Source organism: Orcinus orca, chromosome 11, assembly GCF_937001465.1.
Source record: "Orcinus orca chromosome 11, mOrcOrc1.1, whole genome shotgun sequence".
Taxonomy (NCBI): Eukaryota; Metazoa; Chordata; class Mammalia; order Artiodactyla; family Delphinidae; genus Orcinus; species Orcinus orca.
The window spans coordinates 31,659,559-31,687,322 of NC_064569.1; the positions used below are offsets into that span (position 1 = coordinate 31,659,559).

General features: G+C 37.8%; 1 protein-coding gene across 1 annotated transcript in view; it reads left to right on the top strand.

The window, feature by feature from the left end:
- Positions 1-27,764, top strand: part of MUC19 (mucin 19, oligomeric) — a 90,534-nt gene that overhangs the window by 33,722 nt on the left and 29,048 nt on the right. Inside the window, exons 27-36 of the mRNA XM_049694431.1 lie at positions 1,928-2,026; positions 2,304-2,378; positions 4,453-4,551; positions 5,500-5,586; positions 5,978-6,043; positions 15,422-22,456; positions 22,661-22,759; positions 23,365-23,412; positions 26,081-26,116; positions 27,208-27,261. Of these exons, the coding sequence (XP_049550388.1) occupies positions 1,928-2,026; positions 2,304-2,378; positions 4,453-4,551; positions 5,500-5,586; positions 5,978-6,043; positions 15,422-22,456; positions 22,661-22,759; positions 23,365-23,412; positions 26,081-26,116; positions 27,208-27,261 (7,698 nt within the window). The remainder of the gene's footprint in view (positions 1-1,927; positions 2,027-2,303; positions 2,379-4,452; positions 4,552-5,499; positions 5,587-5,977; positions 6,044-15,421; positions 22,457-22,660; positions 22,760-23,364; positions 23,413-26,080; positions 26,117-27,207; positions 27,262-27,764) is intronic.

The window sequence follows — 27,764 nt, forward strand, 5'->3', positions numbered from 1 at the left end:
GAGCACTATTATAATTATTTGACACATATTATCTCATTTGATATAGAATTCTATGAAGTGGGCACCATTATTTTCCTCAATTACAAATGAGGAAATGGAAGCACAAAATGTTAAGCCGTGTGTTGAAGGTCACTTGGTAATAAGTAGCAGAGAGAGGATTAAATCCAGGGCATAGTTTTCTAGATTCTAGTCTTAAGGCTTTTGTGTTTTGATATTTAAAAAAAAGTTAAATTTAATTTAAATCAGTTATTGAAGTAGTAGCATATAATTGCAGATTCCAATTTCAAATTGGGACTTGTGTTAAAATTTATAGTAACTTATTTAATAAGTTTCTAATAAATTTATAACTTATTTAATAAGTTTAATAAATTTATAACTTATTTAATAAGTCTCTATTAAAACTAAAAATAGCTCATTGTTAAATGGGATACTAATTCATATAATTAAAATGTAGGTTTCTGTTACATAACAATTTGATATCTTAAAATGCATCTTTCTTGTCTCAAAAAGTTAAATTTTATCAGAATTTATATAAGTTGTATATAAATTTTATTTGTTTGTATAATGTGCTTATTCTAAAATTGCATCAATCATAGAAAGAAGATAATTGTACCAGGATATTACAGAGAGCCAGCTGAGTGTAGTGGGAAGCAGAAGCAGATAAATAAGAACTAGAATCTCTTCTCTTCTACTTACTAGCTGTACGACCCTAGTTTTAGTCTGTCAAACACTCTGAAGATTAGTTTTCTCATTCTTTAAGTATGAAAAATATAATATCTACATTACAGGACTTGAGTAAATGTGATAGTGCAGCTTTGTGTAATACATAATAAATACTCAATAAAGTCAAATTTATTACTACTTACAATTTTTTAAAGAATAATTCATTATGTAAATAAACTTAAATTTTAGCAGAGGAGTTTAGTATTTTTAATAATTAATCACAAATATACTGCTTCCTTAATTAAAACCAATTTTATGTATTTTTAACTTTTTTCAGGAATTAGATATTTTGCAAAAAATAAACTTTGCAGTACTGAATGTGTTGTTTATTATGGTAAATGTTATAGATACTCCTTAAGATTATCTTTCAAATTTATATTAAGTAAAATAGAATCCATTGAAGAAAAAAGGCAAATTAATAATTTATAAAAGATTTTATAAAAATTTAAATGGTTCTTAGAAGTAAACAAAAAACTTAGCAGTAGCTGGGAAATTAATTGCAAGATTTTATTTTAATTATTAAGTTTATTGAGAGGTGAAAAATAAATGAGGTTAAAATAATAAAATAAATTATTAATTTTATCATGAGGTAAAAATAAATGGACACAGTCACTTTGAAAATTGTTAGGGTGGATTACTACTTTGTAATACACAGAGCTATCAATATTTTGGTAAAGACAGCTCTTTCTATTATCATTTATGTCTTGGCAACAAAGAATCTGATACACAGTAATTCATAACATCAAGTACTTTAGTGTGTATGTTCATCTGCAAGTAATGGAAAAATCAACTGAAATTGTAATGGTTATGGATGTCAAAATTAATGAGAACAGAAATGCTTTATCTATCAGTTTTGGTAATTAAACCATGAAGACAAGTAGATGTGGATTCTCATATATTCCTGTTAGTAGAGGCTTATCCATACTTTTTATTGCTATATCAACAATTTCAGACCTACCTCTTCCCAAGTTCTTTTGTGGGAAAAGATAACATGACTTTGTTAAAAAAAAATATGGCAAGAACTAAACCAAAATCTTAGTAAGAAAGTAATAACGGAACAAAAATCTTAAGGACTCTTTGAAGAAAGTCACTGGATTCATGATTCTCTTTTCTATAGTAGGAATTGACTGAACAGTTAAATCACCCATTGGTATTAAAGGCCAAGTAAACTTGAGATGAGAAGTTCACTTTATATTTTTCTCAGGTATTACTAGAACTCCAGTGCCTATCACCTCCACAGCTGGAAGTGTGGGCACCACAGGAGCAGTGGGCCCCACCTTCACCAGTCCTGGGCTTATATCAGGTAAATTAAGTTCAGAACAAATATACCAGCCACTCCTAAGCAGCTGGTTTCAGGCAATACTGCTCACTGCAATATTTTACAAAATAAATGTATCTGACTTATGTATAATCAGATTTGGATGTTCTTTATATGTAATTAAAATGTAGACTCCGTAGTTTTTGCACAAGTTACTTTATTATTGAATATCATGTTATAATCATATACACCCATTACCTTGAGAGTTGACAGCACGCACTTTTTTAACAGAAAAAAACTGTTTTTTCTTTACCTTCATCAGGGTCAACTGGAGGATCAGTAAGTGCAACCACAGGCGCTGAAGATGGAAGCACAAGTGACATAGGCTTCAGAGCAGGTGAGACAAAGAAATGAGTCCATAGCTTCTTTCCACAAGCAGTTCTCCTTTTCAAGTCAAGAACAACTGTACTCTGAGTTCATTAGATAACAGAGGTCTGGTGTCAGCACTATGTTATCTGGATGACTTTGGGAAAAATTCAAAAATTAATATTTATATGTTAACAAAATATTAGTGACATTTCTATGGCACACTGAAATTTCTGAATTATGCTGAAATATGTGTCTTTTTTCCCAGGTGGAAGAAAATAATAAAAGTTCTCAAAACTGGCAGAGGCAGGATTAGAACCCAGACCCTTAGCCTCCTCTGTCATAGCTCCACAATTCTGCGATCTGTGCCTAAGAGCAAACATCCAAGAGAAGTCAGTGAGAGTATGCTTGCCCTTGTGCATCACTGACTAAATTTCAACTACTGTTGGTTTCATGAATAAAATATTATTGACTTCTTTAAGTGTAGATGATTTTGATTAAAAACAAACAAGCCTGAGTTCACCCTGTCCCTTATGCTGCAAGTTAGTGACTTTAAATATTGAATAACTCTTAAATTTCCTCTGTGCATCACATTTGCCTCTGCTTTTGATCAGATGTTAAACATTTTCCACCTAGTCTTTACATGCACCCACCTCGCTCACTTTCCTCTGATACAGTGATGCTCAAAGTGCAGTTCCCAGACCAACAGCATCCACAGCTCCTGCAAACTTTTTAGAAGCACAGAATTTTGGGGCCTACCTGCCTAGAATCAGAAGCTCTTAGTGTGCAGCCAGGCAAACAGTGTATTAACAAGCCCTTTAGGCAATGGATGCTTGTCAATGTTGAGAACTTTCCCACCCTTTCCCACTTCCCTCCCAATTTACACTTTAGTTGATACCACACCAGAATGAACCTACAAAACCTCAACTGTCATCATACCACTCCACTACTTAAAATCTTTCAACTTTTCAGATTGCTTTTAGGATAAATCAAAACTCCTTTATATACCATTAAAAGCCATTTCTATAGTGTTTTCATGGAATTTCTCTTTATGCATTTATTAACTAATCGATGGCCTGACTTTATTTTTCCTACATTTATTTTCCCTTAGTAAATTTCTCAATTTAAAATCTTTGTCAAAAACTTTTTGGAATAAGATATTGTTTGCATAAAAAATAATGTGTTGAAAGATGTAAGCTAGGGTAGCACAAATTAAGAAACTATTTAATTCCAACTAGATCAGTGAATTGACTGAAATTTGAGGGTGATGACTATTTAGTATATATTTTCTAGAATTTGAATGGGAATTATTTGTGTGATAATGACAAGTCAGTCCAGGGCTTCTCAAAGTTTGCTCTGCCAATGAGTGCAATTCAGAACTGTTTGTAACTGGTCCATGAAGTGATAAGAACAGAAACAGAAAACAAGTATTTAGAAACATGGCAATTTGACACAGCAATTTTTATATTTGTTGAATAAAAGCTTATGTTGTGTATGGATTTATTTTTTTTTAATTTTATTTCTCTCCTTTCACGGCATTTTTCCAAAGCATCAATATGGAAGACTGAAAATTTTACAGAATTGATCTTTTACCACAGATCTTCTGAGAAGCATGTGTTAGAGTATGAACTTAGGTCTAGATTGCCTGGGTGACCTGGATCAAGTCACTTAACCATGTCTGTTAAGTGAGAATAGTAATATTACCTGCCTCAGAGGATTTTTATAGGATTACATGAGTTGATTTATGTCTAGGTTATTTTTCAAACTGCTATTCTTTATGAGCAGGAACAGGGGTCCTACTGCACCAACAACAGGAGATGAGGAAGACGGCACACCCAGCAAACCAAGCACAGGAGCAATAAGCCCAGGGAAATTAGGCAGATCAGGATGTGCTCCTTAACCCCTGTTAAATGGCACTGAACATATTGCAGGTTGAACTAAAGATTAAGCTCTATGTGGTATAAGACCATCTAGTCACAGAAATCATAGGGATCATTTAAAGTTGTCTTTTATGTGAGAAACCTCAATTCTGTCACATTAGAGAAGAGTGGTATGTAGAATCCGGCAACAATGGAAGTAATGCTCATTCCCTGCTGTTGTGTCAGGGACCCCAGGAGTATCAGAGGGTTTCACAACCATGCATGGAAGCAAGAGCACAAGTGGGAACTCACCTACCCCAGGCACAACCCTGGGAGGCCAAGCAGGTATTGAAATGGGAAGTCTGAGGCATCTTCTTACTGACCTTAGGGAAGTAGCCAGCACTTCTGAGTTATTAGTTACTAGTAAATGCACATATTCATGACCTCACTATCCCTGCATTTATGGGATTAATGGCAGTGTTTCGCTAACATTAGCTCAGAGGTGATTTATAGCAAAGCGTGTTATGTTTCAGATTCTAAGACTCCTGCCTTTGGACTTCTGAGGCTGTGAATGTGAAATGGGGCTAAAGTAATGGTTTGCAATCTTGGCTACAAATAAGAATTGACTAGAAAGATTTTTGAAAATACATACTGAAGAGGCTTTTACAGAGTAATTGAATCAGAACTCCTGGAAGAAAGACCCAGGCATAAGTAATTTTTAAAAGCCTTACAGTTGGTTCCAATGTATAGGCTGGAGCTGAGAATCACTGGGCTAGTGTATCTGTATATTTAATAAGCAACCCAGATGGTTCTTATGATCAATTTTTGGAAAGAGTGAACTGGGAATATATAAGTGTGACAAGTCTTTTGAAAACAGAGAACAGCATATTCTGTTCGCTTAACTAAAGATCTTTTTATATATATATATATATATATGTAATTTGATATATATTGTTTATTTTGAAAGAGACTACCAGATCATCAGCTGGTGAAACAACTAGAGCACCAAGCAGTGAAGTGACACAATCTGAAGGTAAGTTAGGTGAGTAGAGGATCTCACTGAGGCCACGACTTTTGTCAAAAAGGGCAGTCTTTCATCAGAATACAATTGATTGCACTTAGTATTAGTTGATAACATACCATCCAACAAAAGATGTAGGATGTAGAATAGTATAAACATGATTAACATTTTCAAGAAGTCTTTTTTCTGGTTTCTCCAAATCTTCCCTTCAAAAGTACTACAGTACTGGATTGTCATAATAATATATATACTCTCCCAATACTGTTTATCAGGTGTAACAGGAGAATTTGTTAGAACTACCACTGGAACTGGCAGTGGCATCACAGCTAGACCACCTTTCCATGGTTCCAGCCCAACTGGTAGCTCAGAGTCAAGGTGCAGGTCACCAGGACACTTTGGTGGTGCTCCATCAGGAGCTGAGACTCCAAGTTCTCATGAGGAATTTAGGTGAATTGAGCAATGGCTATGGATTTAACAGTTATAATTTTAGGACAAATGAATATGGGTAGTTTGAGCATTTTCATTACAACCATCTACGTAGAGTAGAGTTGCCAGATAAAACACAGGATGCCATTTAAATTTGAATTTCACATAAATAAGAAATTTTTTTGGTATAAGTATGCCCCATGCAATAATTGGGATGTGATTGTTGTTTATCTAGAATTCAAGTGTAACTGGGTGTCATCTATTTTGATATGCTATATCTGGCAACCCCAATGTCCACTGAGAACCATTGTTCTTTTCAATTAGGAACAACTGGAGGGGAAAATGCTGCCATCACTGGAGCTGCTGGTGAAAACACTTCTGGAGCAGCAGGTACTGAATGAACATAATCAGAATAAAACCAGACAATGGAAATGTGAGTTCTTTACTTAAAATTTTGTCAGAGGCAAGGTTTTCTGGAAAATTTAATTATTATTATTTGTGTGATGTCAAAACTGATGAAGATCAGAAATAAATCAAGAGTTATTTATTGATGTGTGCCCACATCACACTGGGTGCCCTAGAGAAAGTAGGAGAGGAGAAGAGTAAGATACTTATTCTCTTAGAACTTGATTTTTGATCAGGAGAAATGAATATTTATATACACACAAAGGCAAAAACCATGTCCAATAGAAGATAATCTAAATCGAGGAAATGTTCAGTGACAATTGTTGAAGTGGGAACTCAAGAGGACCTTCTAGTAAGAGAACTGATTTGTTGGGGTTAAAGGCAAAATAATTATTCTATTTTGAAAAGAATATGACATTATGATCAGTACACTATGACTGTGTTGACTGAAGAAAAGCACACAACCTAAAAGTTGTGAGTTATGTTTTATTTAGGGACCTTATTGAGGACTATAGCCCATGATACAGCCTCTCAGATAGCTCTGAGGAACTGTTCTGAAGAGGTAAGGGAGGAGCCAAGATATATAGGATTTTTGCTGAATACAATACATGTAGTCTTACATCAAAAGATTACAGCTAATCATAAAAAAATCAGACATCTCAAGTTAATGATTTTAGTGCTTTTCTGTGTATGGGAAGATACAAGAGTCTAGGCTCATTGAAATTATTCCTTAGGTGTTCATCTTAACTATGTAGGGCCAGTATCCTCTTTTTCTCCATCTTGAATTCCCCTGAGGGCGCACTGTTGGTGGGGGAGGCCGCAGTAGCTGATGGCATGATGGCAGGCAACATTCTTTGTTTACTGGAATGGCAGGAGACATTCTTTGTCTATAACTATACACTTTAACTTGAGCAAATACACTCAAAACATAAGTAAACTGAGTGAAATTTTAGGGATGTATTCAATTTCAGGGGAATAAACAGCAATCATATTTCAGGTGTTGGGGAAATAGAATTGAAAACAAAATCTCCCAACACAGAGACCCTGTCCACAAAGGTAGAAGACAAAGAAAACAGTTTTATTATTGAATAAGCATTAAACCAGAATGTGATGCAAATTATAGCCAATTCACTAAAGATCTATAAAGACAGAAAGAAATCTCACCAAGCCAATACAATCTGCTACATGCATGTTCTCCAGAAAAATAGTCCGTAAGTAAGAGAACTTGACAGCACCATTTATTACATATAGTTCATTCTAAATTCACCTGGCAATTGGGTGACCATCTGGTTATTTAATAACTGGTTTTATACAACAGAAAAATAAACTTCTATCTTGATGATAGGAGGAAGTTTTGTATCTGGAGGGGGAAGAACCACTGTCTTCTTAGATGTTTACGTTTCAAAGAGATAGTGCTCAAGCCCTTGAGAAAGACATTTCTGGGTCATTAAGCTGACAAGAGGCTTATTTAGTTTTTTTGAAAGATTTACATACATTTCAAAGACACTGAAAAGAACTTGCATTTACAGATATTCTAAAGTATATACTCTAAGAAAAGGAAAGGGGAAGTCTCTTCCCTTATTTTCAATAGAGAGAATTAAGCCTCTTATTCAAAATTTTTATTTGTTCTTACACAGGCCATCTTCATAAAATGATCAATTTTATATTTTAATTAGCTAGCTTTTTTCTCCCATTATAAAATTAAGCCTTGCCTAGGGTATTGCCTGGAGCAATCCCCAGAGCTGGAGGTGGCAACACCCGTGGGGAACCAGGCACTGGAGCCACAAGTCCCGGGAAATCAGGCAAGTTTGGACCTGATTTTTTAACAGTTCCCAACCACACCTCCCTCATCAGTGTCTGATCTGGACTAAGGATCTGATCCTTAATGTGCACTGATGCTCTTAGGATTGAGAAGCACTTAAACTCAAGGAACCTGTGAAAAAAATTTTTTTAAAAAAGAGGAAAATGGTGGCTGCATACATTAGAAGCTAAACATACCTCCTTTCACCAACCAGAAATATCAACACAGAGCCCATATCTAGAATATTTAGAGAAGACTAAAATCTCGAGACTGGAAAAGAGCGCTCTGGGGCTCATAGAGGAATCAAGATTCAGGTCAGAGCATCAGAACAAAGGGAAGTATAGAGAGGTCTTTAATAGTGGTAGAATGTAGGTAGCATCAACTGGGTTCACCTCCAAAAGGAAAGGTCCTCACCTTGATTAGAGAATACTGAGAGATCTGGGATCTGGCAAGTCAGAGCATTTGTGAATGCGAGTTTGAAAGAAAGGATTGGAGAGTTCATGGAATGAGAACTGGCAGTCTTGGGAAGGCATGCAACTGCTTGTAAAGGGGAAGGAGGCATATTGGAAGGTGAAGGAATCCTTGGAGAATGAATGTCAATGGAAAAAGAAAAAAAAATGCTCAGGGTCTCAAGAAAACAGTATAATAATTAAAAATTAGAAGACAGAAAAAGGAAAAGCTCCACTTATAAAAGAATCTTCCCTTCAATGTAACAAGAGGAAGCCCTTGATCTTAGAAATCTGATGAACCTCACAGAAGCCTCTGTGCCCTCACTGCATAGGATCTCCTGCTATTGCTGTTTTAGGAAAACACAATGCAAAAATAAAAAGGCATAAAAAAATTAAATTCCAATATCTATTTTAAACTATTCTTTTGTATACATTTTCAGAAATTTTCAGCAATAGCAAGCAAATTCTAAAAATCTAGTCATAAAGCAGAGGAACACTAAAATGTTACCAAATTCAGGTTTGGCTGTTCACTGCTTGAAAGCCAATATTGAGAGGCAAGTGTTGGTAGAAAGGAAAAGTTGTTTTAATCAGAAGTCCAGCAATCTGAGGAGAAGGTGGACTCATGTCCCAGAACCAATTCCAAAGATTCTACTTGGCCATGACAGTTTTTAAAGGGAAAACAGGGAAAGAATCAGTGAATCGTTGAGGCAAAATGTTAGGTTCTGTATCATTCTCCATTGCATGCAGAATGCCTGACTCCTCATGATCTTTCTTCAGATGTTTTCTTGCTTGCATTGTCTGCCTGCAGAATTGCTAAGGGGGAGTCTGGGGGTAGAAAGCTAGTCACTCTTTAACTACAGAATTCTTCATTCCTACTGCTTTTTTTTTTTTTTTTTTGTGGTACGTGGTCCTCTCACTCTTGTGGCCTCTCCTGTTGCGGAGCACAGGCTCCGGACGCACAGGCTCATGGGCCCAGCCGCTCTGCAGCATGTAGGATCTTCCCTGACCAGGGCACGAACCCATGTCCCCTGCATCGGCAGGCGGACTCTCAACCACTGCGCCACCAGGGAAGCCCTCATTCCTACTGCTTTTAATCTAGGGAAAGAATCAACAGGTTAGGCAAGGTATTATGTGCATTCATTAGGGCATAAGTCAGGAGTTAAGTTAAATGTTGCCGAGTGATCTCATTTCTATAAGGTTTGAGAGGAACAGAAACAGGCAACAGGAAAGGGGCAAAGGAGCTTCTTACAAATCCCCACTGTCAGACATCATTCTATTTCTCTGGGATTAGGGGTGAAGGTCCATGTTCTGTAACTTCTTCATGTTGACATATGGCACCATATTCTTAGAGTGGAAGATGTTGACATGGGTCTGTAGCATCTCTTTGCTGAAAGTTTTAATTGCCTGCTTACATATGCAGGCAGAGCAAGTTATAATTATTTTGATACCCTCAAAGATATAGATTATTATGAGCAACAATGTTAATCCCATTCTCCTGAGGCCAGTTCTTGGAATTGTGCTAGCCATAGATGGCTGACATAGGCCAGCCTATGTCATGGGTACATTCTGGTCATCATGAAGTTAGCTTTTTCCCTCTGGTGGCAGTCATAGTTATCTGTAAAACAACTCAGGAATGTGCACCGGACACTGAAAGATTCTGTGACTCTATTCCCTAATCATTAACTGCTTGAACTTGTTCTTTTGTGACTCAGGGAGGCCTGGGAGAGTTCGGCTTTTCTACAAACAAGAGGCAGGGGACATGGAAGGGCCTTTGTACTTGGGGGAGCCATCTGGGTTCTGCTCGGTTTGAAAAACATAACATTAACACAAACTTAAAATAAAGAAACAACTGAAGATATAAAGAGACATCAAAATTATAAACTAAAAAACTCAGGGTAAAAACAGATAAATAATAGGAAGATGTTAAATTGGAATTGATGAAAACTAAGGAGAGATATTGAAAAAAAAGAAAATTTTTCTTGAAAGTAAAGACCAAATAACAAGGTACCCAACAGAGAATAAATGACTGAACGTATGGGAAAGGGATTAGAGGGTAGAATTGGAAATATCACCCCCCCAAAAAAATTGCAGACACTTTTAAAAAAGGTAAAGTAGATCAGAGTAGGACATAGTTATAGGAAACAGACAAAAATATTATATATATGTATATATATATGTGTGTGTGTGTATATATATATATATATATATAATTGCAGTTTCTGGAGAAGAAAAGGCAATGAAATAGAACTTATATTTAAAATTGTAAATCAGATTAAGTTTCCTGTAATAAAAAAAAATTTTAAATCTACACGTTGAAAGGACCTACCTGGAAGAATCATTCATGAACAGTCAATTCTGTGGCTTATTTTAGAAAAATGTTAAGCTTGAAAGATAAAGAAATGTTCTGGATGTTGAGGGAAAAGGCAGCTATTAAAAGAGAAAGAAAATCAGGTTAACATTAGACAAGAGTAGAGTAGCATTTAGATACCTAAGGAAAGAGAATGTGGGCCAAGGTTTTCATAGCTAACTAAATGTAATTCAAGTATTAAAGCTATAGGAATATGAAAGAATTCAGGGAATTAGATAGCCATGAGCCCTTCATAATGAAATCACTGGAGGAGTGTTAAGCAGCAAAAAGATGCCTTGAAAACAAGCAAAAAGATTGTAACGCTATTTTTAACTGTAGCTCTAAAACTATAACAAAGTTTGAAAGAAAGGTGGAAGATAAGTGTTACATATTTGACCAAGTAAAAACGTCCAAGTATAAATGACCAAGTAAAAACATGAGCATTAAGAAAGAAAATGGTATTTACTTAAATTGGAAACTACAGAAGAGAAAGAGAACAAGGAAAGAAGAGATTATGAGTTAATTTTATTGCTGCCCACAGGGGACAACCAATAGACACTATCTGAAAGAAAATTGGGAGGATGCTAATGGGATTATATTAAAAAAACACTATAAAATATAACCTTTCTGAGCTTCCCTGGTGGCGCAGTGGTTGAGAGTCCACCTGCTGATGCAGGGGACACGGGTTCGTGCCCCGGTCTGGGAGGATCCCACATGCCGCGGAGTGGCTGGGCCCGTGAGCCATGGCCGCTGAGCCTGCGCGTCCGGAGCCTGTGCTCTGCAACGGGAGAGGCCACAACGGTGAGAGGCCCGCGTACCGCAGAAAACCAGAAAACACCTTTCTAACTATCAAAAGAGAAATAAAAAAGCAAAAAGCAAAAAAAAAAAATGAGCATCTAAAGAGTTTGCATAGCAAAAGACAAGTGGCTAAAATTAGAATCCAAAAGTGTATTAAAATAATGTTTAATAATAATTCTTATTAACTTTCAATGAAAGCTTTTCAAAATTACAAAATCATTAAAATAGTTCATTGTACTAATAGCTCTAAGAGAAATAAAAACAAGTAGTTTTCTACAAAGAGGCTAAAAAAGCCATTTGATAAACATTCAATAATCATTTCTGATGTGAAAAAAGAAAAATAAATAAACAACTTGCCCAAGCAGTGTCCATATGCAAACACTACTCCTAGAATCAATATCATGCAATTAAGTGAGTGAATCATTTAACCTCTATTACCTTAGTTTTCTTATCTGTAAAAACTGAGTAATGCAATCTATTGAGTAGCATTGTGATGAGGATCAAATGAAATAATGAATAAATGTATGTCAAAGCACATTTTTTTGAAATGTATAAAGGGTAATAATTATTATTGATATGGAAAAGTAGACGCTTCTGTAATCTTTAGTTGGAAGTTAATTTAAATCAGAATCGGTTATCTCATAGTTTAAGAAATTCTGTGAATGAGACTTTTCCATTTTTTTCCCTTTATAACAGGTACACCTGGAACGTCAGGTGGTACAACTAGTGTCACAGAGTGTGACAGTGATCTGACAGTTCAGGTGTTCTCCATTACTAAAGAAGACTAATGTGGCATTTAAAATCTGATATTCTTATATGGCCAATTTAGAAATCACTGGAATGTTACTTGATACAATCATAGTGGATTTAAGTAAAAAAGTAATAGTGACCATCTTCTGTTTGGTCCTTAAATGTTGTCTTTGAGTTAGGGACTTCTTAGGATGTATTTCCCATGCAGTTATTTCCATTTCTTTATCTAAGATCTGCATTACACTACACAAAATCACTTCAACAACAAGCAAAAATAAATATGGATTGAAAGTACTAAATAATTATAAAACAATATTAGTTATTTTTGCATTTTATTGATTGTTAATATAATTTTCCCATTACAGAAATATTTGAGTTCAATAAATTCATTTCTTTCTTGAATAATAGACTGTTGGATATTAAAAGTTATCAGGCATTAACAAGGATATTCAAATTTAAAGTTAGAGTCTTTCATTTTGCAGTCTTTTGCAAAAATCCACTATCTTTAGTATTGGAAAAATTTCACGGTTCATTAATATTAGAAAGTGTAGTTTAAAATATTAATATATTTTTCCATAAGTTCTTTATTGAACAGAAAAGTGATCTAGAACCATGATGAACAGATTTCCCAATTTCTGAGAGTAATTTAATAAATAACATTGGCTTCTGAATTGTCTAAAAATTCAGAAAACAATTTGCTCCCTAAAATCTCTACACATTGGTTTAAAAATGCCTTATTTTCTAGAATTTGCAAATGGGACATGACAATACCTCACTTGCTCAAAGCTCAACCCATACTAAACAACGTTTGTGCTTCATAATACTTAACATGTTTCGAAGGACTAAAGATAGAGACTAAAAACAAACAAATAGGATTGATGAATATTTCTCATGAAATAGGCAAAAAAAAGTGTTTGAGAAATATAATTGGTAGAATAAAATAATACTGTTTTTATACCTTGATTTTTACCCAATATATTGATACAACTTAATGGATAAAAATAAAGATATGAGGCAATCATTAACCATTGTATAATATCATTTGTGAGTCACCTTAATCTGTTTTAGCAAAAATAAAAAATGATGAGCAGAAAAAAATGCACTAAGTGTAAAATGGACAAAGTGTTGTCACATACATTTACTTACTTGAATTATACAACTGCCCTGAGCAATTGACAGTATATTCAGAATTATTTACATTTTATTTATGAAAAAATTAATGTGTTTACTTCAGTCACAGGATGAGTATGTTGTGAGGCCAAAACAGGGCCTACACTGTTGATTCTTCATCCAGTTATTCACCATTACTACATAGGCCACCAACATGGTGAATTTCTGTCAAAAGTATAGAAAGATCTTGTCAACTTGCCTTTTCTTATTTTCAGCTGTATTCCCAGTACTTAGCTGAATGACTGACTTGATAAGTGTCTGGTGGATATCTGGTGAATAAGTAAATAGATGAATAGGAACTCACAGTCTGGTAAAGGATTAAGAGCTTTATTCTTATAAATGAAGTAAAAATAACAGGTTATGTGAAAGAGCACCTTCCAGAAGAACTGGAGATGTGGGAGGGAGTAGGCTACTTGTTGCTATACTCAAGTAGTGGAGCTTTGCATCCACACACATACACCACTGTGTAGATCCATATCTCTACAAATCCAAGGCCTCCATCCTCATTTGGTCCTTTAGAATTCTTCAGATAAAGATTTGGAGCATTCTGAGTTATGACAGGTTGTTGCAGAATTAAGTCCATTAGGTTAAGCCCAGGAGGAAGTAGAAGCATTTTGTAAAACAGTTAAGCATATAGAAGAATTTTTAAAATCATTGAATGTGGATTCCAGAGGACAGGGTAAAAGTAATTGTGATAGAGAACAGGCTGTGGAAGAAGTAAGAGTTTAGAATAAAAGAGACAAAGCCCAGCATGACTTTAGAATGCCACAGATGATAGAGGAAACTGAAATGTAGGCTTTACTCAGTGTCAAAGAATGACAGGGTATGAGGTATGGTGGAATTAATTGCTTCAAGAACTCAAACAGAATACTAATTCAAAGTTGCATGAATGAGAATAAAGTTAAGTTTTCAGAGGCAATCACAGTTTTAGCTGGTAGATAGCAAACTAGTCTGTAGAAAAATGCAAGAGCATGACTTGGCGGGTGGGAAGTTCCCTTAAATTGAGCTCAGAAAGAAGCTTCTGGTAATCAGAGACAAGACAGGCCTAGTGGGCATGGTTGCATAATCCATAGGAAGTCAGCTATAAGAAACTTTCGAAGACATTTTAGATTTAGATATCCAAATATATATCCCCAGTCTTGGCTTCTCTGGATCTCTAGATTGAGTAATCTCTAGATTGAGTAATCAATAACTTGATATTTCCACATTTATGTCTAATAGAAATCGCAGATTTAGCATGAGCTAAACAGAATTCTTGATTTTCTTTCATACTCCCACCTGTTCTATCAGTCTTTCCCATATCACTAAATGGTACCATAACTGACTCGTTTTACTCAGGAAAAAATCTTAAAGTTTTCCTTGATGCCTCTCTTTTAATTTTGCACTTCCCAATACAAACAAGTCCTATTAATGCTAGTTCTAGAACATATCCTGAATCCATCCACTGTTCTCAATCTCCTTTGTCACCACTCTAGCCCTAGGCACTTATATATCATTTGGATTCCTGAAATAACCTCATACTGGTCTTCCAACTTCTATTATACACCTTTTACCATACATTCTCTACAGAGTGGAAAGAGAAATTTTTAAATATATGTAAATCTATCACTCCAAGGCATAACATTATATTCCATTGCATTTAGAAAAATGTCCAATTTCCCTCCCCTGATTCACAATAACTTGCCCAATCCTATGTACATGTCCTCACCTTCTAGTGTTCTCCTCCTAACCTCCCATGATCCATATGCATTCATCTAGTTCTGCTTCTCTAGCATAAACAGCTCATTTCAGTCTTTTGCACTGTCTGATCCCACTGCCTGTAAGGATATTTCCCCTAGAGTTTCACATAGTTGTCTGCTTCTTGTCAGAGCTCAAAATTAATGACATCTTTTCAGAGAGGCATTTGCTAACCAGGGAGTCTAAAATTAGAACCCCAGATGCTGGATATCACCTCACTTCATCTTAGTGCTTCGATGCATTCCTTGTTTGTGAATTTGATTGGTTGGAAAGTAATTTCATTTATGTGTCTTCATGTCTCTCTTATACAGCTGGAGTGACAGAGACAACTAGACCATCAACAGAAGAATCAGCAACCACTAAACGATCAAATGAAGTCTCAGGAAAAACAGTACCATTAACTGAAGGATCAAGGACAACTGTGCAATCAATTGGAGTTACAGGGACTACTGGATCATCAGCTGAAGAATCAGAGACAACAGTACCATCAACTGGAGTGACAGGGACTACTGAAACATCAACTGGAGGATCAGGAACAACTGGATCATCAATTGGAGTATCAGGGGCTACTGGACCATCAACTGGTGATTCTGGGGCGACTGCATCATCAGCTTTAGGTTCAAAGACAAGTGAACGATCGGTTAGAGGATCAAGAACGACTGAGATATCAGATGCAGTGACAGGAACATATGAACCATCAATGAGAACATCAGGGACAACTGGAAAATCTAGGTCAATTGGACCATCTGTTTTAGGGTCAGAGACAACCACTCCACTATTTGGAGCAACAGGAACTACTATTGGAAAAGGAACCAGTTTATGGTCATCTGGAGGATCAGGGATCACTGGATCAACACGTAGAAATTCAATAGAAACTGGACCAAATGTTGTAGGTTCAGAGACAAGTGCACCATTATCTGGAGCAACAAGGACCACTGTTATAAGATCGGGAACCAGATCACCCTCATCTGGAGCATCTTGGACCCCAGGACCATCAACTGGAGGATCAGCAACAACAGGACAATCTGGTGTAGGTTCAGAGACAAATGTACCATTATCTAGAGCAACAGGAAACATAGTTACAGAATCAGGAATGGGTTTACCCTTACCTGGAGCATCAAGGAAACCTGGATCATCACCTGGAGGATCAGCAGCAACTGGACCACCTGGTATTGGTCCAGAGACAACTGCAGCATTATCTGGAACAACAGGAACTGCAGCTATATCATCAGGAACAAGCTTATCATCAGTTGAGAGATCAGGGACCACTAGATCACTACCTGGAATATCAGGGACAAGTGGACCAACTAGTCTAAGTTCAGAGATATCTGTGCCATTATCTGCAACAACAGGAACTAATGTTATAGGATCAGGAACAGGTTTACCCTCATCCGGAGCATCAGGGACCCCGGGATCATCACCTGCAGGATCAGCAGCAACTGGACCACATGGTGTTGGTTCAGAGACAACGGCACCATTATCTGGAGCAACAGGGACCACTGCTATAAGATCAGGAACAGGTTTAACATCGGTTTTAAAATCAGCGACCACTAGATCAATACCAGGAAGATCAGGGACAACTGGACCACCTGCTGTAAGTTCAGAGACAACTGCACCAATATCTGGAACAAGAGGAACTGCAACTATAGGATCAGGTCCCAGTTTACCATCAGTTGAAGGATCAGTGAGCACTAGATCACTACCTGGAGGATCAGGGACAAGTGGACCACCTAGTGTAAGTTCAGAGATAACTGCACCATTATCTGGAGCAACAGGGACTAGTGTTACAGGATCAGGAACCAGTTTACCAGTATCTAGAGCATCAGGGACCCTTCGATCATCAACTGGAGGATCAGCAGCAACTTCATCACCTGGTGTTGGTTTGGAGACAACAGCAACACTATCTGGAGCAACAGGGACTGCTGCTATAGGAGCAGGAACAAGTTTACTCTCAGCTGAAGAAACAGGGACCACTAGATCAATTCCTCAAGGATCAGGGACAACTGCACTACCTCGTGTAAGTTCACAGACAACTGCAGGATTATCTGGAAAAACAATAACTGCAGCTATAGGATCAGCAACCAGTTTACCATCAGTTGAGGTATCAGGGATCACTAGATCACTACCTGGAGGATCAGAGAGAAGTGGACCAACTGGAGTAGGTTCAGAGATAACTGTGCCATTATCTGGAACAATAGGGACTAATGTTATAGGATCAGAAACCACTTTAACCTCATCCAGAACATCAGGGACATGTGGATTGTCAACTGGAGGATCAGCAGCAAGTGAACCACCTGGTATTGGTTTGCAGACAACAGCACCATTTTCTGGAGCAACAGAGACAGCTCCTATAGGATCAGGAACCAGTTTTTCCTCATCTGGAACATCAGAGACACCTGGATCATCTATTGGAGGATCGGCAACTGGATCACCTGGTATTGTTTCAGACACAACTGCCCTATTATCTGGAGCAGCAGGGGCTACTGCTATAGTATTAGGAACAAGTTTACCTTCATCTGGAGTATCAGAAACCCCTGGATCATCACCTGGAGGGTCATCAGCTGCTGGACCACCTGGCCTTGGTTCAGAGACAACTGCACCATTATCTGGAGAAACAAGAATTGCCACTATAAGACCAGGAACAGGTTTACACTCATCTGGAACGTCAGGGACCCCTTTATCATCTCCTGGAGGATCAGCAACAAGTGGACCACCTGGTATTGGTTCAGAGACCACTGAACCATTATCTGGAGCAACAGGAGCTGCAACTATAGGATCAGGAACCATTTTATCATCAGTTGAGGGATCAGGGACCACTAGATCACTACTTAGAGGATCACAGACAAATGGACAACCTGGCGTAAGTTCAGACATAACTGTGTCATTGTCTGGAACAACAGGGTCTAGTGTTATAGAATCAGCAAGCAGTTTACCCTCATCTGGAGCATCAGTGAACCCTGGATCATCACCTGGAGGATCATCAGCAACTGGATCACCTGGTGTTGTTTCAGAGACAATGGCACCATTTTCTGGAGCATCAGAGACCGCTGCTTTAGGATCAGGAACCATTTTACCCTCATCTGGAGCATCAGGGACCACTGGACCATCACCTGGAAGATCAGCAGTAACTGGATCACATGTTATTTTTTGGGAGACAGATGCGGTATTATCTGGAGCAAAAGGAACTGCAGTTATAGGTTCAGGAACCAGTTTACCATCAGTTAAGGGATCAGGGACCACTAGATCACTACCTGGAGGATCAGGGACAAGTGGACTGACTGGTTTAAGTTCACAGATAACTCAGCAATTATCTGGAACAACAGGGAGTAATGTTATAAGATCAGGAACTAGTTTACCCTCATCTGGAGCATCAGGGAACCCTGCAATATCACCTGGAAGATCAGCAGCAACTGGACCACCTGTTGTAGGTTCAGAGACATTTGGACCAGTATCTGGAGCAATAGGCACCACTCTTACAGGATCTGGAGACAGTTTAACATCATTTGAAAGAACAGCCTCTACTAGATCAATTCCTGGAGGATCAGGGAGAACTGGACTATCAGTTGTAGGTTCAGAGACAACTGTGTCTCTATTTGAAGTAACAGGGACCACTGTTATTGCATCAAGAGCCAGCTTTCCATCAGCTGAAAGATCTGCCACCAGTAGTTCAATACATGCAGGGTCAGGGACAAGCGGACCATATATTGTAGGTTCAGACACAAGTGCACCATTATCTAGAGCAACAGGGACCACTGCTATAGGATCAGGAACTGGTTTACGATCAGTTGAAGGGTCAGGGACCACTAGATCAGTACCTGGAGGATCAAGGACAAGTGGACCACGTGGTGTAAGTTCAAAGACAATTGCATCTTTATCTGGAGCAACAGAGACTAATGTTATAGAATCAGGAACTAGTTTACCCTCATCTGGAGCATCAGGGACCCCTAGATCATTGCCTGGAGAATCAGCAGCACCTGAACCACCTGGCGTAGGTTCAGAGACAACTGCACCATTATCTGTAGGAAAAAAGACTACTATTTATGGATTAGGGACCATTTTACCCTCGTCAGTAACATCGGCGAACCCTGGATCATTACCTGGTGGATCACCAACCCCTGGATCACCTGGTTCAAGTTCAGAGACAACTGCACCATCATCTGGAGCAAGAGCAACCACTGTTATAGGATTAGTAACAAGTTTACCATTAGTTGAAGGATCAGCGACCACTAGATCAATATTTGGAGGATCAGAGACAAGTGGACCATCTGTTGTAGGTTCAGAGACAACTGCACCATTATCTGGAGCTACAGGGACAACTGTTATTGTGTCAAGAACCAGTTTGTCATCAGTTGAAACATCAGCCACCACTAGTTCAACACCTGGAGAGTCAGGGACAAGTCAACCATATGTTGTAGGTTCAGAGACAAGTGCATCATTATCTGCAACAACAGGTACCACTGTTATAGGATCAGGAACCAGTGTACCCTCATCTGGAGCATCAGGGACTCCTGGATCATTGCCTGTAGGATCAGCACCAACTGGGCCACCTGGTGTAAGTTCAGAGACAACTGCACAATTATCTGGAGCAAAAAGGACCATGGTTATAGGAAGAGGAACTAGTTTACCATCAGTTGAAGGATCAGTCACCACTAGATCAATACCTGGAGGATCAGGAACAGCTGGGTCATCTTTTGTAGGTTCAGAGACAGCTACACCATTATCTGGAGAAATAGGGACGACTGTTATGAGATCAGGGACAAGTTTACAATCAGTTGTAGGATCAGGGATAACTGGATCCACAGTTGTACTGTTAGGAACAACTAGAACCTCTATTGTAAGTTCAGGGACAATTGAATCATTATCTGGACCCTCAGAGACAACTGGAACATCAATTGAAAGATCAGGAACAACTAGTTCAGTATCTGGAGTGACAGGAACCAATAGAATCTCTGTTGTAAATTCAGGTATAACTACACTATCATCTAGAGCAACACTGACCCCTGAATCATCGCCTGGAGGATCTGTATCAACTGAATCACCTGATGTAGGTTTAGGGACAACTGGATCATTAGCTGAAGCATCATCGACAACTGAAACATCAGCTGAAGAATCAGGCAAAACTGGAACTTTTTTTGCAGGTACCAGGACAACTGGATTATCAGCTGGAAGTTCAGGGACAACTGGGCCACCATCTGGAGAAAGAGGGACCACTGTTATTGAATCAAGAGCAAGGGGATCATCAGCTGAAGCATCACGGACAACTGGATCAGCAGGTGGACTAACAATAACCACTAGAACATCTGGTATAGGTTCAGGCGCAAGTGCACTATCATCTGGAGTGACAAGGACAACAATAACATCCAGTGTAGGTTTAGGGACAACTGGATCATCATCTGGAGAAACAGGGACAACTGTTGTTGAATCAGGAACAAGTGGACCCTCAGGTGAAGGATCAGGGACAACTGCATCACCAGATGGATTGACAAGAACAACTAAAATCTCTGTTGTAAGTTTAGGGACTACTGGACCATCAACTGGAGTGCTGTGGAAAACACGAACATCTATTGTAGGTTCAGGAACAACAGGACCAGCAGTTGAAGTATCAGGGACAGCTGGACCATCATCTGGAGGATCAAGGACAACTAGAACATCAATTAAAGGATTTGGAACAACTGGTTCATTAGCTGGAGTTACAGGAACAACTATAATCTATGCTGAAATTTCAGGGACAGCTGAACCATTATCTGGGGTGACTAGGACTCCTGTATTATCACCAGGAGGATCAGCATCAACTGGAACAAGTGTTGTAGGGTCAGGGACAACGGGATCATCAGGTGGAGATTTATGGAGAACTGGACCATCAACTGGGAAAACAGGAACTACTGGATCATCACCTGGAGAATCAGTGTCAGGTGGTATTTCTGCTGTAGGTTCAGGGACAACTGTACCATCACCTGGAGTCACAAGGACAGCGGGAGTTTCAGAGACCACTCGATCATCTGTTATAGGATCTGAGACAACCAGACCTGCAGTTGAAGGATCAGGGACAACTGGATCAACAGCTGGACTGACTATAACCACTAGGACATCTGTTGTAGTTTCAGGGACAACTGGACCATCATCTGAAGTGACAAGGACAACAATAACATCTGGTGTAGTTTCAGGGACAAAAGGACCACCATCTGGAGAAACAGAGACCACTGTTATAGGATCAGGAGCAAGTGGATCATCAGCTGAAGGATCACAGACAAGTGGATCAACACCTGGAATGACAAGAACCACTGGAACATTCATTGTAGGTTCAGAGACAACTGCACCATTATCTGGAGCATCAGGGACAACTGGATCATCACTTGGCCTGACTGCCACAACTAGGTTCTCCGTCGTAGGCTCAGGGACAATGGAAGCATCAACTAGAGAATCATGGACAACAAGCCCAGGAGATGTAACTTCATCAACCATTGTATTGTCAGCTGGTGCTTCAGGAACAACTAGACCTGGAGTAACAAGGACAAGTAGACCATCTGTTGTAGGTTCAGAGACAGCTAGTCCGTCATCTGGAGAAACAGGGGTAACTATTATAGGATCAGGGTCAAGTGGATCATCAGCTGAAGGATCAGAGACAACTGGATCAACAGCTGGACTGACTATAACCACTAGGACATCTGTTATAGGTTCAGGGACAACTGGACCATCATCTGGAGTGACAGGGACAAAAATAATATCTGGTGTAGGTTCAGGGACAACTGGGCCACCATCTGGAGAAAGAGGGACCACTGTTATTGAATCAAGAGCAAGGGGATCATCAGCTGAAGCATCACGGACAACTGGATCAGCAGGTGGACTAACAATAACCACTAGAACATCTGGTATAGGTTCAGGCGCAAGTGCACTATCATCTGGAGTGACAAGGACAACAATAACATCCAGTGTAGGTTTAGGGACAACTGGATCATCATCTGGAGAAACAGGGACCACTGTTGTTGAATCAGGAACAAGTGGACCCTCAGGTGAAGGATCAGGGACAACTGCATCACCAGATGGATTGACAAGAACAACTAAAATCTCTGTTGTAAGTTTAGGGACTACTGGACCATCAACTGGAGTGCTGTGGAAAACACGAACATCTATTGTAGGTTCAGGGACAACTGGATCATCAATTGGAGTATCAGAGACAATTGATACATCAGCTGAAGGATCGAAGACAACTAGACCATCAACTGGAAGATCATGGACAACTGGGACACCAGTTGAAGGATCTGGAACAACTGGATCATCAACTTTTACAACCACAGGGGCCAGGAGGACAACTTGGGGGCCAGGAAGTGAGGTTACCACATATGAAGGTAAGACAAGTTAGCTATATTTAGACAATAATATAAATAATTTTAATTTAATAGAGATCTAATTTTGAACTATATTACTTTATCAGAATTATACTATTTAGAACTCAAAGATGGGAACTTTGTAGAATATTATTGTTTTAAATTGATTCCTCAGACCCCTTAAGAAGGTTATGTTTTCATCCCTATTACTTCTTTTGTGACCAGGTGGAATCAGTAGATCAGTAGGAGCTACCAGAGGTGCTGGTAGTGGAGGCCCAGTTGGAGCATCAAGCTTTGGAACCACTTCTGCTGGGAACCAAGCAGGCAAGACTCACCAGGGTGCTCTTTTGGTGGTCCAATATGAGCATGCCTTAGGCCCAAATTACAATAATGATTTAAGTTAATTTAAGCAAGGACCACATTTTTTGAGAAATGATTAAGAGGTGTTCTAGGTTTATTATTAACATCTAAATTTGAAATTTACTTAAATGGCAGTAAGTTTATAATTTTTACAAAATGAACCATGTGAAGATAATAGTCAGTTATCCTTTTAACCAGACATAACTAAAGAACCATATGGAGAAACTACTGAAGTGGGTGAAAGCATGACCAGATCAACTACACGCAGAAAATCAGGCGAGTGGGAAGGGAAGCTATTGGCCCCAGTTACAACCCAACATAAGTTTTTTTGATAAATCTCATAAATATCCATTATTGGATATTAGTGTATTATAAGTTTAGAAATCAGAAAATCTGCTCCAAATTATCTGGTATTGAGGACCTTGGATATTTTGTTAGGTGTTTTCAGACCAGTACTGCAACTGCAACATCTGGACTCAAAGTAGTTAAATTGTTAAATGTCCAGGTAGTGTCCCAATAAAATAAGAACATTGCTCATGACTTTCTTCTTTTAATCTCACATTCCTTAGGAGCCACCCCTGGCTCAACAATTGCACCAGAAAGATCCACTACTACTGGTAAGTAAGCAGGAGATGTGAGATGTATTTTTTGACTTGTTTTCATGCTCACTGGCTAATTAAACATGGCAAAATAATTAATAATAATTCCAGTTAAATAATACAATGCCCTAAAATCTATTATGTTATTTAACTATTTAAATAAATATTGTTATCTCATTTTACTCATGAAGAACTTAGAAAAGATATTACATAACTTGGTCCAGGTTCTACAGCAAAACAAATAGTGGAGACAATATATATTTTTTAACATCTTTATTGGAGTATAATTGCTTTACAATGGGTGTGTTAGCTTCTGCTTTATAACAAAGTGAACCAGCTATACATATACATATATCCTCATATCTCCTTCCTCTTGCATCTCCCTCCCACCCTCCTTATCCCACTCCTCTAGGTGGTCACAAAGCACCGAGCTGATCTCCCTGTGCTATGTGGCTGCTTCCCACTAGCTAGCTATTTTACATTTGGTAGTGTATATATGTCAATGTTACTCTCTCACTTCGTCCCAGCTTACCCTTCCCCCTCCCTGTGTCCTCAAGTCCATTCTCTACTTCTGTGTCTTTATTCTGTCCTGCCCCTAGGTTCTTCAGAACCTTTTTTTTTTTTTTTTAGATTCCATATACATGTGTTAACATATGGTGTTTGTTTTTCTCTTTCTGACTTACTTCATTCTGTATGACAGACTCTATGTCTATCCACCTCACTACAAATAACTCAATTTTGTTTCTTTTTATGGCTGAGTAATATTCCATTGTATATATATGCCGCATCTTCTTTATCCATTCATCTGTCGATGGACACTTAGGTTGCTTCCATGTCCTGGCTCTTGTAAATAGAGCTGCAATGAACATTGTGGTACATGACTCTTTTTGAATTATGGTTCTCTCAGGGTATATGCCCAGTAGTGGGATTGCTGGGTCATATGGTAGTTCTATTTTTAGTTTTTTTTTTTTTTTTTTGCTGTACGTGGGCCTCTCACTGCTGTGGCCTCTCCCGTCGTGGAGCCCAGGCTCCAGACACGCAGGCTCAGCAGCCATGGCCCACAGGCGCAGCTGCTCTGCAGCATGCGGGACCCTCCCAGACCGGGGTACGAACCCGTGTCCCCTGCATCGGCAGGTGGACTCCCAACCACTGCACCACGAGGGAAGCCCAATTTTTAGTTTTTTAAGGAACCTCCATACTGTTCCCCATAGTGGCTGTATCAATTTACATGTGGAGACAATATTTTTATCCATTGTTTACTGACTCCACAGTGTGCTCTTTACCACAAGGGCATCCTTCACTAAGGAAATATACAATGATCCTTAGTGACCCATTAATGAAAGCTTGCATTTAATATTTACATAGATTAAATTTTCCCCGTTTCTAACTATAAAAGCTACAGCAGCAGATAATAAAAAGAAGTATAACATTTTTAATATGTTGAGAAACTTTGGCATTTTGCCATTCTGAAATCACAAGATTTGAGGCATTTATGAAAACTATAATACTATTGTTTTGCAAATCAAAATTTTATCTCTTTATTTCTTTTTACAGTTATTACAACATGACATAAAATTCACAAATACTTATAAGACAATTTTTTCTTAACAATAAATGGACTATTTATTCAAGCCTATAATATATTATCAAGTTTCTAGACTAGTAACACTGGGTCGGCCAAAAAGTTCATTCGGGTTTTTCTGTAGCATCGTATATGGAAAAACCCGAATGAACTTTTTGGCCAACCCAATATACTCATATCGAATATAGTGGGAAAAACTTCATTTCTCAATTTGCAGGTTATCTAATAGAACCTAGGTTTTAGTGAATAAATTGTCCAATATTTAAAGAATAGCTTGCTTATTCTTTCTTTTTCTGGTAAAGATTTATCCTATGTTTATTCTAACTACTCTTACAAACTCCCCTTATGTAAAATTATTTTACAAACTAATCACTAGAAAATAATTAATTTGATAATTTGATTCAGACTAAATGTATAATATTATCTGTTTAATCTATGGTTATGCTAACCTAAATGAATTGCCATGCTTCATATTATATATTGAACATAATAATTATAAATTAATTCCATAGTTACTAATATGTGACTCCTGGGCACCGTATGTATTTTATCTTTTTTTTTTTTTTTTTGCATTTTCCAAGTTCAAGACTTTAGTCTTTAAATGGAACCAAAGAAGAATTACATATGTGTAAACATTTTATTTGGGAAAAGGGCAATGCCTTTGTTTTTAGTTTGATAATTTGTAACTCATAGATGATTTCTTAAAAGAGCACTTTACAATTTATCTCCCAAGAGATCTCTCACCCTGAATAGAATTTCTAAGATGAGTCTTTGTGGAAATAATATATTTCTGTTTTTTAATAAAAAAATTTATATATCATGGCATTTGAAACATCGTGGTGAATTTTTTTTTTTTTTTTTTTTTTTGGTACACGGGCCTCTCACTGTTGTGGCCTCTCCTGTTGTGGAGCACATGGCTCGTGAGCCCAGCCGCTCCGCGGCATGTGGGATCTTCCCGGACCGGGACACGAACCCGTGTCCCCTGCATTGGCAGGCGGACTCTCAACCACTGCGCCACCAGAGAAGCCCCATTGTGGTGAATTTTAAAAATAAAATTCAAATATATTATTTAATTGAAACATGAATTTAATTTTTCTTTATTAGGCTCCAATAATGCAATTCCACCAGAACCTGTTGTAGGTAAGTTGATATTAAAATGACAAAATTATGCTTTTTCACAATGTGCCTTGAAATAATATTTCTAATTTTTCTACTTGAACACTGAAAAATATCTAAGGGACTGTTATATTCTTCTCAAATTTTAACCTAATACAAATTAATCTGTATGAATCGAGTTAAATAAAAATGTACATTTATAAATATATTTGTATTTTTAAATTTAGTGCCATTTAAGCAGCCTGAAGTAACAGATGAAAAAATGTCACATTATAAATGTGGATTTGAAAAAAAATGGTGTTACAGTAACTAGAATCAAAAATATGATAGTAGAAGTCTTAATTTATCAGATTAATAAAACATAAACTTCAAATTAGATTTTGGTAGCATAGGGCTCTTGCTTTTTCTATTTTTATACCTTCTTAAATCATACCAAAGACATTGAATCTTATATATAATTGTTAAATTCTGCACTGGTTGTGTACAAACTTACAGAGTCAATCAAATAAACAAAAATGACTCTAGAAATACACTCTTTATTAAATAAAAAGGCAGTTCCATATTTCTCAGCATATTATTTGTCACCTATCATTTCCATTAAATTTTTTAGCTTTTATTGCATCCTGGTGTCTCTTTTAAATTTAACAGTTTTAAAAGATATGCAAAAGAAATTTATTTTTTAGAATGTTCCACTTTTTCTTAATTGTTCCCCCTCTGCATTCTTTTAGCATTTACATTTGAGTATAACCTCCATGAGGACAGACATTTTTTTCTTATTTTGTTCACTGGTATAAAATCCCTTTCTGGTCCTTATCTGATAAGGTGTTTGATTTTGATACTTGCCCACCTGATCCACTAGATTCTACCTTTGTGGAATGGGGACCATTCAATATGCATCACTCTGTTGTCACTCATTACCTACTACCAGAAACCTGAGAGATCCTTTAAGACAGGCATTTCCAACACAGGTAAGGCTGAAATAATAATAAGAACACTGCTATAGGCACTCAGGACATGAAGCTTTTTGTAGGGCTGCTGTGAAAAAATAATACTAAATGCCTCTTCCCCATATCCCAAATGCCCAGAATTTACTGTTCTCCTATTTTCTACCTCAGAGGCTACAACTTCCAGAGAAGATACTGGTACTGCTGGAATTGGATTCCAGACAGGTGAGAAGGAGCAGCTCCTGTCTTGTTATTACCACTAATTATGACACAGGATGTCCTAGAGAGAATTTCTGGAGAACAGTTCATATTTACTCTACCAATACTGCATTTTAGGCAAATTAATTATTTTTCAGTTTTGAATTTTTTTTCTGAAAAGTTGCTAATAACAGTCTAGAGTCGTAGCTGTAATCCTGAAGTTGGGATTGTAGTAATTGTTATGAAACACTTCTCCTGTGGATTTACATATATCATAAGCTTTGACAAGGGAAGAGTGAGAAAACTTTGTATTCCTGAGAAACTGAGAAGAGTTACAGGAACCTAGGAAACATGTCTGTCCCACGTAGATGTATGCTTTTCACAAGGAAGTGATGAAGAGCACAGTATTTTCCCAGTGTCTCAAGTTCTCAGCACACTCATGGCTTCTGTTTTGAAACCAATGTAGCATCAGAAAGCCAAGTCATAGGGAGTAAGACAGGAGAGGGTGGGAGAAACCCACCCTGTTTCCT